The 14,667-nt window shown below is 43.9% G+C and overlaps 1 protein-coding gene across 5 annotated transcripts in view; it reads left to right on the top strand.

Annotated features, from left to right (window-relative positions):
- SASH1 (SAM and SH3 domain containing 1) overlaps positions 1-9,933 on the top strand; it is a 278,424-nt gene extending 268,491 nt beyond the window's left edge. For all 5 annotated transcript variants that reach the window (XM_064360587.1, XM_064360589.1, XM_064360588.1 and 2 more), the window contains 3 exons: positions 798-1,951; positions 3,676-3,807; positions 6,212-9,933. In XM_064360587.1, coding sequence (XP_064216657.1) covers positions 798-1,951; positions 3,676-3,807; positions 6,212-6,475 — 1,550 coding nt within the window. In that variant the 3' untranslated portion in view covers positions 6,476-9,933. The remainder of the gene's footprint in view (positions 1-797; positions 1,952-3,675; positions 3,808-6,211) is intronic.
- Positions 9,934-14,667: the final 4,734 nt, after the last annotated feature.

The following is a 14,667-nucleotide window of genomic DNA, read 5'->3' as shown; positions in this document are numbered from 1 at the left end:
TGTGTGTGTGTAAGTACTGATGTGAACAAAGAGTTCTGTACATTGCCTGGACCATGCATTGTAAGTTTTTGGCAAACATATCCAGCAGCAGCAATTTCATATCAATTACCAGTCAACAGATAAATAGATTATGTCTGGTTGATAGTTCAGTTATCAGTCTGACAGTTTTAACCAAGGGTGTTGCTTTGCTGGGTTCCAAAACTTTCTCAGTATTTTGTAGGTTTTCTTTGGCAAAGTACTTACGTATGTTTACTTGTCTGTGTCCAGGTTGGTTGCTTGTTTCTAGGATAAATTTATTAGAAGGAGGGGCTTCAAGGAAGGTGGGATTTGAGTATTCACTGATCACTCTGAAGCGGGTACCATTTATAGAACCTGTTCTGGAATTCAGTCCAGTTCTCCTTTTCAATCATGACCTTGAAAAATTGTACTCATCCAACAAACCTCATCAATATGGGCTATGGATGAGCAACCTCTTTTCACAGCGAGTGCAGCTGCGCACAGACTTAAGCCAAGATTTATTTCCCTGCTTGACACAGCATATTTCTCTCCCATGTCACCCAATTAATTTCAGTCTTCATGATTTCTTTAATAAGACTAAGGATTCTTTCTAAAAATAAAAATAGAACCATAATAACCCTGTATCACTCAGTGTCATAAATGGTGATTGTATATCTTTAATGTAATTGAACAATAGGATATGGGAGTTGGAGATTTCAATTATGTTAGTACCCCTTTATGCATCCGTTTGATTGATTTGCTTTTAAAATGTGATTGTAAAATATTCCCTTGTCTCACAGGCAAGACTCGGAAAGTGAGCCTCCTATCTGCCAAGTCATCCACTGAGCCCAACTTAAAGTCTTTCAGCAGAAACCAGTTGGGCAACTACCCAACGTTGCCTTTAATGAAATCAGGGGACGCACTGAAGCAGGGACAGGACGAGGGCAGGCTGGGCGGTGGCCTCGCCCCAGACACATCCAAGAGCTGTGACCCACCTGGTGTGACTGGTTTGAATAAAAACCGAAGAAGCCTCCCAGTTTCCATCTGCCGGAGCTGTGAGACCCTGGAGGGCCCCCAGACTGTGGACACCTGGCCCCGATCCCATTCCCTGGATGACCTTCAAGCAGAGCCTGGCGCTGAGCAAGATGTGCCTACCGAGGTGACAGAACCGCCCCCTCAGATAGTACCCGAAGTGCCACAGAAGACGAGCACCTCTGCCACAAAGGCCCAGCCCCCAGAGCGAGACTCTGCTGCCGACAATGTATTGCTACTGACCCAAAGCAAGAGATTTTCTGAACCTCAGAAATTGACAACTAAGAAACTGGAGGGCTCAATCGCAGCCTCTGCCCGTGGCCCATCACCCCCTCAGTGTTTGCCCAGAAACTATGACGCTCAGCCTTCTGGAGCTAAACATGGTTTAGCAAGGACACCTCTGGAGGGCCACAGAAAAGGACATGAGTTTGAAGGAACACACCATCCCCTGGGCACCAAAGAAGGGGTCGATGCTGAGCAGAGGGTCCCTGAGACAAGAACGCAGCCAAAAATTCCATCACAGCCTCCACCTGTTCCTGCCAAAAAGAGCAGAGAACGCCTCGCTAACGGACTCCACCCTGTCCCCATGGGCCCTGGTGGGACCCACCCCAGTCCCGACGCGCCATGCCTGCCTGTGAAAAGGGGCAGCCCTGCCAGCCCCACCAGCCCCAGCGACTGTCCCCCAGCACTGGCTCCCAGGCCTCTCTCAGGGCAGGCGCCTGGCAGCCCACCAAGCACAAGGCCACCCCCCTGGCTCTCAGAGCTCCCTGAGAACACAAGCCTCCAGGAGCATGGTGTGAAGCTGGGCCCGGCTTTGACCAGGAAGGTCTCCTGCGCCCGGGGAGTGGATCTGGAAATGCTCACTGAAAACAAGCTGCACGCTGAAGGCATCGATCTCACGGAGGAGCCATATTCTGATAAGGTATCAAAGGCCCTGGGCCCACCACATGCACAGGCCTTTGTTTGTAGAAGTCAGGCAGCCAGGTGAGATGAGCCCACAGCTGCCCCTGAAGCCAGCCCGGTAACGTGGGCAGCCCTGAGAGGGTGGAATGAATGATCCGCAGCCAGCAGCTTCTGATGAGGGAGACCAGGCTCCAGATTAAATGCAAATACAGCCTCTCTGGAGTTTTCTTTGTTTTGCTCTTCTTGTTTCCTTTTAGTTTTTGGCAGCTATGCTTCGCAGGGAGAATGAATAGTACCAAAACTGGCTTCTGAAAAGGACGGTTGAGCGGACAAGGGACACCTGAATCCATGTGTCCACGCCTTACTGGACATGCATGTGTTCAGATACTCACACCTTCCATTTCATCTCTCCGTGGGTACACTGAGGTTAAAAATAACCTGCGTGAAGACCTCTTAGAGGGATTACTGAGAGGAAATAAAATAAATGTGAACATACTTGGAAAATTATACAACCCTATTCAGATGTGATCATTGGATTATACAGTTATCTGAATGGGTAATGGGAAAAAGATAATATAAAATCCCCCATTGTACCAAAAACATTTAGCTCTATAATGAACAATTATTTCTCATTAAAAAAAAAATGAGGTCTACCAATAGCAAGTGACTCCGAAGACAAAGCAATGCTAACAGATACAGCAGTACTTTACTCCAGGAAATACAGGCCCTGTTACGATGCATTCCTGAGTCCTTTATTATAAAATTCTCATGACAATGAATGCCTTAGAATAAGATCCTCTTCTACCTCCCTGAGCCTCCTTGATATTTCATGGGTAAATCTCTTTTTTGTTTGTTTGAGATGGAGTCTCACTCTGTTGCCAGGCTGGAGTGTAGTGGTGTGATCTCGGCTCACTGCAACCTCTGCCTCCTGGGTTCAAGGATTCTCCTGCCTCAGCCTCCCCAGTAGCTGGGACTACAGGCGCCCGTCACTACACCCAGCTAGTTTTTGTATTTTTAGTAGAGACAAAGTTTCACCATGTTGGCCCGGATGGTCTCGATCTCTTGACCTCGTGATCCACCCGCCTCTGCTCCCTCGAGTGCTGGGATTACAGGCATGAGCCACCGTGCCCGGCCAAGATTTCATGAGTAAATCTCTTTAAATAAAAAGTAAAGAGAATGACCGTACAGTAAATGCTGGCTTAGTGAGCTGGCGGTATAACTTGTAGCAGATGAAGTGCAAACAGTCGAATATCTGTAAAGTAGAAGTTAGTCCTTCTCTCCTGCAGTTTAGAAGACTATCTTCAATAACATTGGAGGAATTGTATTTTGCAAAATGATCTAATTGAGTGAGGTGAGGGCATTGGCCTGAAAAGTGTAAGATAATTGTGTTCTGCCTTAACTATGCTTCCAAACATTTTCCTAGAGCTCATCAGTACAAGACAAAGATGTAAAAGTATTCCCTCTAAAGCATCCATCCTCACTCAAAGAAAATATATTCATTTCAGATTAAAACTTCTGGTTTGGGTGCAGTGGCTTATTCCTGGAATCCCAACAGTTTGGGAGGCCAAGGCAGGAAGGAAGATTACTTGAGCCCAGGAGTTTGAGGCTGCAGTGAGCCGTGATCACAGTACTGCACTCAGCCTAAGTGACAGAGTGAGACCCTACGTGATGTTTGGTGTATCTTAGGGAAAGAAAAAAAAATCCTTATAACCGTTGATGCCACATTTCTGTTCTCCCTGGCAGCATGGCCGCTGTGGGATTCCTGAAGCCCTGGTGCAGAGATACGCAGAGGACTTGGATCAGCCCGAGAGGGACGTCGCCACCAACATGGACCAGATCCGGGTGAAGCAGCTGCGGAAGCAGCACCGCATGGCGGTGAGCAGCCCACAGTTCCCCGGCTTCCTGAGGCACATTTAGTTATCACGCTTAGTGATGAGCATACTGACAGCTGCCAAGTAGGCAAGGGCTTGTGTAGCTGTGGAAAGGAGACCGCTGGGTCAGCCTAGAAATGTTTAAAAATACACTTTCAGAAAGAAAAAAAGAAAAAGAAAATTATCCATAATCCCAACACTGTGAAAAACTTTTTAAAGATTAGTCTAGTGCTAGGCGTGATGGTGCACACCTGTAATCCTAGTTACTCGGGATGCAGAGCAGGAAGATTGTTTGAGTCCAGAATTTTGATGCCAGCCTGGGCACCATAGTGAGATCCCATTTCTTAAGAAATAAAATCCATCCGAATGACACAAAGTGTCAGTTAGAAGCATAACTTCAAGAGATCTATTATTCAACATGGTGACTCCAATTAATAACAATGTATATTTGAAAATTGCTAGGACAGCAGATTTTAAGTGTTCTCACCCCAAAAAATAGTATGTGAGGCAATCCATGGGTTAAGTAGCTTAATTTAGCCATGCCACAATGTGTACATTTATCAAAACACCACATTTTACACCATAAATACACACAATTTTTACTTGTCCATTAAAACTCTGTCTAATCGTTTCTCTGTACACGTATAATAGTAAATGTACAGTACTGAAACCTGATTGTTTGCTATTATCACATCATAAGTCTGTTTCTTTGTTACTAAAAAAATTTGTTGATATTATCAATACAGTAGTCTCCCCATATCCATGAGGGATATGGTCCAAGACCTCCAAGTGGATCTCGTGAAAGCCTAGAGAGTACCAAACCCTGAATATATTATACACACATTTCTTTTTCCTTCTTCACAATTTCACGGATAGAAGATTCGTTTTCACCGTAGATCTTAGGGATGTCAGCATATAATTTTTTTTCTTTTCTTATTAAGTCAAGAACTTTCACCTTTTTACTTAAAGGAAGCACTTAATGGCTTCTCTTTGCCACGTTCCAAATGACCAGCATCACCACTCCTGCACTTTGGGGCCATTATGAGGTCAAATAAGAATGACTTGGAACGCAAGCACCACAGTACTGTGACAGCTGATCTGATGACTCGGGGCCCCTAAGTGACTGAGGGATGGTAGTGTAGACAGTGTGGATCCACTGGACAAAGGGATGGTGGCCCCACGTGGGACAGAGCTGGACGGTGTGAGATTCCATCACACAACTCAGAATGGCATACAGTGTTAGACTTACGAGTTGTTGACTTCTGAATTTCCCATTTACTATTTCAGGCTGTAGAAAGAAAACCGTGGATAAGAGGGATGCTATTGTATTTCAAAGTATTCTAGTAGGTGAATGTACTCTAGCAGTCAGTCTTGTAGTTCAAACATTTAGATTTTCCCAGCCTTTTACATCCTTATGAATAAATCTTTGTAGACTTTCATGGTTAATTTCTGAGGATATATTCCTTGAAAAGGGTTTGCTTCATGAAAACTGTATCAAATCCCAAAGATTTTCATTCTCGTTAGCAAATCACCTTTCTGAAAGGTGTAGGCCCTTTATATACTCAGTAGTCAGGGTTAAATGTCCATTTCCTTGTTCCAGCCAACCCTGATACTACTGTATTTTAAGTTCTTTTTAACTGTATTGACTAAATATTTAATTTTCTGGTTGTTAACATAGATTCAAAATACAGTGAAAAGTCTACTTTATAAAAACCCTACCCATTGAGTGTTATCTTTTTTTTTTTTTTTTTTTTTGAGTTGGAATTTCGCTCTGTTGCCCAGGCTGGAGTGCAATTGTGCAATCTCGGCTCACTGCAACCTCTGCCTCCCAGGTTCAAGAGATTCTCCTGCTTCAGCCTCCCGGGTAGCTGGGACTACAGGCATGTGCCACCGTGCCTGGCTAATTTTTTATATTTTTAGTAGAGATGGGGTTTCACCGTGTTAGCCAGGATGGTCTTGATCTCCTGACCTTGTGATCTGCCCGCCTGGGCCCCCCAAAGTGCTGTGATTACAGGCGTGAGCCACCGCCCCCGGCCTGAGTGTTACTTTTCACACGATCACCCAGATTTGTCTCTTCAAACTACTTTAGGGCTCCTGTCAAGAGCATATCCACAGTGAAACAAAATATTAGAATATGTAAATGCTTACCGTTTGGAGACTTGGACACATAAGTGGGATTTGATCTCATTCCAAACACCTTGGAGAACCCTGTGGAACACTTCCTTAAGGATTTGCTTCATCTTAGAGTCTTCCTGCTAGTCTTGATCTCTGACACTCACTGTATTGTCGCTTTCTGATAACAGTCTAGCAATGCAGTATTTCAGTGCTGTCCCTTTTAGACACACACAAAGCAGCCCTCTGGTGACACATGGAGCATTTCTATCATATTGCTTTCTTAATTCATCCAGATTCCAAGCGGTGGTCTCACGGAAATCTGCCGAAAGCCTGTCTCTCCCGGATGCATTTCGTCTGTGTCGGATTGGCTCATTTCCATCGGTCTGCCCATGTACGCCAGCACCCTCTCCACCGCGGGCTTCAGCACCCTGAGCCAAGTGCCTTCTCTGTCCCACACTTGCCTTCAGGAGGCTGGCATCACAGAGGAGAGACACATAAGAAAGCTCCTATCTGCAGCCAGACTCTTCAAACTGCCGCCAGGCCCCGAGGCCATGTAGCCAGGCCCGAAATGGGCCTCTCTGGACCAGAGCCACCCTTTCACTGTGCAGATGATGCTGATGCAATTCCTCCATCTCTGGACGTGCAGACCAGATCCAGAAGAAAGGCCTGGCGTGTGGCCCAACGGCGCGAAAACTTGGCACAGGACTGAGGCTCCTCTCCTCCAGAAAAGCCCCCTCCAGGAAATGAGTGCGGTTCTCTTTGACCTCCAAAGACAAGACAAGCACTTATTTTTATTTTCGGAAGACGAAAGAACCAAGATGCCAACTAGCTGTGAATGCTCTGGCTCCAGTCTGTCTCTCTGTACTGGTAGAGGCTGGGAGGCGTGGGGGGCAGCCTGTTGCATCTCTGATAGTGCCCTTGCCCTTCTGTCTGTCACCCTGCAGGATGCCCGAGGGCCAGGCGGGCTCAGCTAGGCCAAAGGAATAGACTCAAGAGTTATTGTATGTTGTTGACCACGCTCATTTGTTCAAAAGTTAGAACATCTGGCTACACCAGAAAAAAAAAGTCCTATTCTTCTTTAGATAAACAAGAGACATTTTAATAATTGCTTTCTAGCAATCAGCTTTTATTTGCCTTAATATAAGCTTTGAAGCAGTTATCTAACTAGTGTCCACAATCCTGTAACCTTAGTTCTACATCTTCAGCCTAGGCTCCCATGTAACCTATCTATCTGGGATATTTTCAGCAAAACTGGGCTTCTCTAACCATCTCATTGTAACATGGCTTATTTGGTAGAGGTAGTCATCAGCCACACACTTCATGTTGGTTTTGGTTTTTAAGCTAACTACAAATGTACTAAAAAGCTATCTGAAATTCACAGAGGTGTGTGTGTGTGCGTGTGTGTGTGTGTGTGTGTGTGTGTGCATCTGTATTCATAGTAACTGCTTTTTGTTTTAACCAGTTTAGTATCGTTACTGTGTGGGTCATTGTGCTGCAGTACTGACTTGGAACCTGACCATGTCCATCCTGAAATTCAGCCCTCAGTTAACAGATCATCTTTGCAAAAGGTCACTGTGAGGTTGCACATTTCAGAAAGATGTTCTTAAAAAGGGAGTCATTTAGAAGATGTTTTCTAAAAGAAGTCTTTTCAGTATTGCAACTAATACTATTATCCTTTTTAAATTTAGATCATTCATTTAATTTAAACAAAGGTTCAATATTGGAGTCAGACAAACCACATTAGCCATGTGTTAAGTGCTTGCATACTTTAAATTGTTTTACAACTGATTTCAGCATGTTATCTTTTTTTTTTTTTTTTTTTTTTTTGAGATGAAGTTTTGCTCTTGTCACCCAGGCTGGAATGCAGTGGTGCGATCTTGGCTCACTGCAACCTCTGCCTCCTGGGTTCAAGTGATTCTCCTGTCTCAGCCTCCCGAGTAGCTAGAATTATAGGCATCTACCACCACGCCTGGCTAATTTTTGTATTATTAGTAGAGATGGGGTTTCACCATGTTGGCCAAGCTGATCTCAAACTAACTCCTGACCTCAGGTGGTCCACCCGCCTCAGCCTCCCAAAGTGCTGGGATTATAGGCACGAGCCCCAAGCCCAGCCTCTATCTTCTGTTAGTCTAGTGTCTGCTTTTCTAGCAAACAGCAAATTTAAACAAGTAAACTATTTAGGTTTCTATTGCTTACAAAGTGATTTTCCTTTACATTCTTATGAACACTATTTTAAGCATCAAATGCAATCATTTATAATATAAACCCCTTGACCACAAGCCCTTGATTAAAAGTTTTATAATATTTCATCTGCTTATTAAAACAAATTATTTCCCTTGGGTTGGAGGGGAAGTGATTTCATAAATTACAAAGCCATCTTTAGCACAGTGCTTATGTCTGGATCCATGTTTCTGAGGAAAAAGACATTCTCAGGTGATGTATTTTTTTTCATGAATTAGTATGCATTTTTTTTTTTAAAGAAATGCATGTTTCTTTAATAATTTTCGTCCTCTGTAAGATGCCATATGAAGAAGTTGTGGAAACGTAGAATGAAAAGCTAAAGCTGCCAGATTTCTACTGAACTCTTAAAAACAGCTCATGTTTATCTTCTCGGATTGTGGCCTAGCCTATTTGCAATGTAACGAAGCTGCAGGGTTCTCGTATAGCTAGAGCGTTCAGTGCATTTCACGTGCTGTGGTGGAGGTGGGTGCTGTAGACAGGCTTCTCTTCCTACTTTCAGAATACCTCGGCTTGACATTCGAACAGATCCTGTCATTGTTTAAGCTGAGCAAAAAAAAAACACACAGAAGTCGTGTGAGAGGTAACAAAGGAGAGGGAGAAATCTCATGTGAATTTCCAAGTTTTAATTCATTCTCAGTGAAGGATTTTCATGTAAGTGAAAGTCGCAGCAGAAGAGGGAACTTTCTGGAGATTTTGAGAATGCCAAACTATATTTTTATCACTCTTCTTTGGAAATCAATGCCTTTGCATAGAAAATCAAATTCAGGGACCACAAAGATTTTTCAGTGGGAATGTCTAGTCTGAGGGGTCTGAGGTTGTTTTTACTGTATTGTGTTGTTTTAAATATTTTTAAAAATATCTTTAGTGTTTGATCTTTTTTTTTTTTCTTTAAACGCTTAATTTGGTCTGAGAAAAGCTGAATGTTTGGGTGTGACGTTTGACTGAGGTGGTTTGGGGCTGCCTGTGGATGTTAGCGAACAGGTGGTAGGCTTCAGCGATATCCAGTTTTAATCAGTTGCATTTGGTACAGAATTTTGAGTAATGGTGAAATTGTTGTCTTTGGAAAGCACAAAAGAAACCTGGAAAGGCAGTTTGGCTCAGGTAGCTACACATAACGTTGTGTATCATTTTCACTTCAAAGCTGTCTGGAATGAAATGCAGTCAGCTCCAACTAGTACAATTTACGTACCCAGATAACCAAGATATTGTTTCATGGCCTTGCCTTAGTCAGAGGCCCTTTTCTCTGTCCTGACCCCCGCCCCCCTCTATGGGTGAAATTGGAAATTACTAACCTATTGGAAATCAGTTCCTGACATAGTAAAGTTTGCTTTCATAACTGCAGCAAAACAGATCAACTCACCAAGTCACTGCTGCCATGCGTGTACTGTATTATTTTCAGAAAAAAATATAATAGTCTGAGTCCAAGTTATCTTGATTTAAAATTGATAGAGAAAAGAAACTGTCAAGCAAGTTATATAACAACTAACAACATTGCACTTTCTGTATATGAAATCAATATTTAAATAACTTATTTTTCTCCATTGCTGTTCTTAAAAACATTGTAAGTAGCTGTAATATACCAGTACCAATGTGTTCTTGCAATTGCTTCAGCCCAAGAAAGCTGTGTATTGTTTTAAAAATTGTAAAAATTATTGTGATGATTCATTTAGCATAAAGAGAGGTGGACAGAAGGGTTTTCCTATGTATCAAAACTTGTCTATAATTATGTCATCTATGTACCTAGAAAACAAGTAAATAAATTTCTTCACTTGAATATGCTTTTTGTGTTGTTTCTTGGGTATTTTAAAGATAATGGAGTAGAAATGAAAGAGAATTTATAAAGCGATCAAATAATGAAATATATTGGGAAAATGGTAGTTGTATGCAATTCTGCCATATCACCAGAAATCACCCTCTGACATCCACCCAGATTCTCTTTACCACTTCATTGCTTTGTTTTCAAATATGCATAATCGAGTCATATAATGATAGTACCTTAGAACAAGAAGATATTTTTTGGAAGTCATCTTGAGTCTGAGATCATCATTTTCAAATGAAGAATCTTGAGTCCACATGGATGATTGACTTTCTCAATATATACAGTTAAATGACACCACCACCCACATCTACGGAGAAAGAGAAAAAACAAGTCTAGGTCTGGATATTCTAGAAATTAATCAACTTGACAATAACCGGTTTTTAATGGCAGTGTACCACAATTGATACAAAGACACATTTTTTTATAGGGAGAAGAGGGTGTTTGTAATAAAAAAATTTTGAGGGGTAATGTATGCATTTGAGAAACTATTTAAAAATCACCCTCTTCTTCCCCCCCCCCCAACCATGTCGTTCATTGTTACAGGCAACCTGCTATAACCAGTGTTGGCCTATCTTTTCAGAGAAGCTCTTTTGTATTTATAAATATAATTGCGTATGTATTTCTCCATACAGAAATGAGAGCGTATTTTTCATGCTCTTTACCCTACTTTTACATTAATATATCTTGGAGGTCCTTCCATGTCAATATTCTCCCACTCCCTTAAAGGCTGCGTAGTATTCTCTCATGCAGATCATTTATTTAACCAGTACTCAAAGTGCACCCTTCTGCTGTTAATGTAAGAAAAAGCTATCATAGATATTCCTATACCTATATCACCATGCATGTGGAATTGCTGTATTAAAGTTATGTATGTGTTTTATAGTTTGACAGACTAAGGTGGGTTTCATTAAAGGAAGCTTAATATAGGTTTCCCTTTTAAATCATCTTACTCCCAATTCCTCCCATCCATTTTGTGAATGGGGATATTTTATGTATTCTAGGAGTGGGTATTCACCTGACTGCTGCATCATTTTAAAGAACTAACCATAAACCTCAGATCTTTCCAATCCCTTGCTAACTCCTACGATTCAATAGTTCAAAGAAGATACTCTTTTTCTTATGATTCCTAGGAAAACCCTGCCAGAGTCTTGGTATTTCTTGTAACCGCTCTTCGTATGTAGATACCTAGGTTGCATTCACTTATAAAGAACATGAATTTGATTAGAGAAAGAAGAAAAGAGAAGGGGGTTGGTTGTCATTGTTCAACCACACAATTCATTTTGGAACCCTCAGAATTATGACTGTCTTCACTCTTAGCTGTGAGGACCCTCAGAGCAAACTGTACACTGCTTCCTAGGGCTTAGAGTGTGTATGTGCGTGTTTCTGTGTCTGTGAGAGAAAGAGAGGAGAGGGAGGAGGGAGAGAGGAAGAGAAGATGAATGCTCATTCAGGTGTAGGTCTGAACCGCTCACCAGGGAACCCTGGGCACCATTATTTGGAAGTATTCCAACTCCCCATACAGCGCCCCTCCCACGTGACTTCAGAGAAGAATGCTCAGAAAAGGGTATTAGCTGTCACCTCCTGCACACTGTAACAAAAGCACTGGAAGACCCCAACCAAACTGATTTTGAGTTCAATCTGGAAGGATCCCAGGGTACTGGCGTGAGAGCCACAGCAGTTAAGACTAATCTAGTTGGATTTTGCCACCATCGCCATTCATCCTCAATGGACTTTCCCCAAAACTTGGATGATGAATACAGTTGGAGCCATAAGAGAGATGTGTACAAAGGGCTGAGTGAGGATGGATTCAGCCTGAGGAGAGAGAGGGCCAGAGAAGGTGGTTATACGGATAACAGTGTGCTGTGTCTCAAGCATCAGACTTGGTTAGAAACACAAAAGTTTTAGAAATAACAAGCAAATCATTAAGCAACATCCTCTATGGCTCCAAACTCCTGATCCACCTGGCCCTCAGCCTGGCTGAGACTCTCCCCGACGTCACAGAATAATGGAAACCCTCCGTTGGGCCTCACTTGCAAACACCCAGGCATCCTCATCTCATCTTTCCTCGTGGCTCCTGCCGTGCCCAAGGAGGAGTTTCTCCATTCATCTAACCCTACTTAGCTCAGGATGCTGTCCTGGGACCCCAGCCCCTCATTTACTCCCTCACTTCTCTGTACCTTCCCTTGAACATGCTTGCAGCAGGTGATGCTGCGCTCTTCCGCCAGCCCACGGTCCTCTGTTTTGATACTGACATTCTCCCTTGGGGAAGACGGCGCTCCCACATCTCAAGTCGTTCCTGGCATCACTTTCCCATCACGTGTCCCCAGCTTCCTCCGAGCAGAGCTCAATGCATGCCTGGCTAAAACAGTGTTCACCACTCCTTCCTTTAAAAAATTCTCTCCCCAACCCACGTTTTCCTTGTCTAGATAATCCACTCTCTTGCTTTTCACAGCCAAATATCTTGAATGACGTTTCTGTCTATTGTCTCTTCTCCCTTATCCTCCATATATTCCTCAGCCCACTGCTCCCTGGACAGAAGCAACATCGTTAAATCCAGTGCAGCCTCCCCAGCTTCCACCTCCTTGTCTTCTCTGCAGCGTTGCATGCAGCTGCCCTGTGCTCCCACCTCCCCTTCTTGATCTTCCCCGCTCCCCTCTTGCCCTCTCCCCTCTCAACAGCCACTGCCTCTCAGCACGCTAGGCAGCCTTTTTCTCTGTCCACCCTTTGAATATTCAGGGGCCTCAGACTTCTATCCCAGGGACTCTTCTCACCCTTGGTGGTCTCTCCGTGGTTGACTTTTCATCTCCAAGAGTTAAAGAAGCAATCCCAGACATCTGTCACCTAAGAAGAAATGCAGTGCTTCTATCTAAGAGGACGCTGATTACAGTGAGATCACACTGCACGTTAAGGTGCTGCCCCAGCTATTTGCTCGTTAGACTCCCCATGCATCCTCAAGCACCAGCTCAATTTTGGTCATTATTGTAGTGTCCTTGAGCTGGGTGTTCTTGAGCTGGGTTTAATATCTAGGCTCCAGAATAAAGCCAAAGAAGATAAATCAGAGGCGGTATGCTGCTATGCAGGCAACGTATTATTCTATAATTTCTGGTCTTTGGGACCACCTTCTAGTCTTGGGGAGTCGGTTCTATAGTTTCCGTGTCACTGGAAGGCTGTCACCCAAAATGTCCTCTAGACTCTTATTGGTCAGTCCAAGTATGTGACGCAAATTGTCCTCCAATGGGTAGGAAGCAGGGAAAGGGTGGAGAGGTCAGCTATTCACTGGGCAAATCACTACATCGAGTGCCTGAGGCAATGTATACACTTCATTCATTCAATGAACACTAAGTAGACAATTATTCTTATCCCCATCTGACCAGAGTGTAGAGTCCCTGAGCACAGGGACTTTGTTTTGCTTATTTTTCCAATCCCAGCACCTGGAACAGTGCCTGACACATGAGGAACTGAAAAAGTAAATATTGAATAACAAGGCTCAGAGAAGCTAAGACACTTTTTCCGGCTGACAAGTAACAGGACTGAGATTTGAACACAAATCCACCTGACTCTAGAACCCGTGTTCTCTATGAGATGAGAATTACCTCCAGTAACAGCTCTCCCTGAATTTCCTGAACTTCGCACATTCATTTCTCTCTCATCACAAATCACTGTCTTAAACTTTATCGACACGTCCCACGTGAAATGTCTTGTGGGCCTGCAGATCTCTGCCACATCTGCCCCAATTTCCCCTCTCAACAACCTCCAGTTACTGAGTTCAGACTTAATCATCCTTGACTTCTTCTTCCTTCCACACTCTGCAGTCAACCTGCCAGGAAATCCTGTGGTCTCTGTTTTCAAAGTCTCTCCAGAATCTGACTATCCTTCAATGTCCCCACTGCTACCGGACCAGCCCAGTCCACAGCCACCACCCTCGCCTTGATGCTCGCTGTGGCTTCCTGCTCTTCCTGCCCCTATCTCCCCCACCCTTGTGATCTAGCTCATACAGTAGCCTGGGTGACCCCATTAACACTTGAATCTCCTCAAAATTCATATGTTGAAGCCCCAACCTCCAGTGTGATGGTATTTGGAGGTGAGTGTCTTTGGAAGATGATTAGATTTGGATGAGGTCACACGGGTGGGGCCGCATGATGGGATTAGTGCCCTTATAGGAAGAGGGAGAGACATCAGACCTCGCTTTCTCTCTCCACCATGTGAAGACACAGCGGGCAGGTAGCCAGCCATATGCAAACCAGAAAGAGGTCCCTCACTGGGCTTTCTTGGACTCTCCAGCCTCCAGAAGTGTGAGGAAATGTTTGCTCTGTAAGTTACGCAGTCTATGGTATTTTGTTATATGTGGCGGCCGGAGCAGACTAAGACAGACCCTGTGAAAACATCAGGCAGGTCACACTGCTCCTCTGCTCAAACCCCCAGTGGCCCCGTTTCTTTCAGAGTCAAGGGCAAATCCTTTGCAGTGGCCCAGCAGGTTCTGTGTAACCATCTCTTGTGAGCTGCTGGCCTTCCCACCCATCGCTACCCTTCAGCCACTCTGATTCAGCCACACAGGCTTTCTCCTTGGCCCGCAAGGTTATCAGACAGCTCTCACCTTGGGCGTCTGCAGGCTTCCCTCCGCCTGGAAGGCTCTTCTTCAGAAAGACCCTGTGGTTTTTCTTTTGCCTTTCTCCTACAGGTCTTTGCTGA

Source organism: Aotus nancymaae, unplaced genomic scaffold (assembly GCF_030222135.1).
Source record: "Aotus nancymaae isolate 86718 unplaced genomic scaffold, 86718_ANA_hifiasm-v0.15.2.pri h1tg000040l, whole genome shotgun sequence".
Lineage (NCBI taxonomy): Eukaryota > Metazoa > Chordata > Mammalia > Primates > Aotidae > Aotus > Aotus nancymaae.
This window is presented reverse-complemented; position numbering and strand designations above follow the sequence as displayed.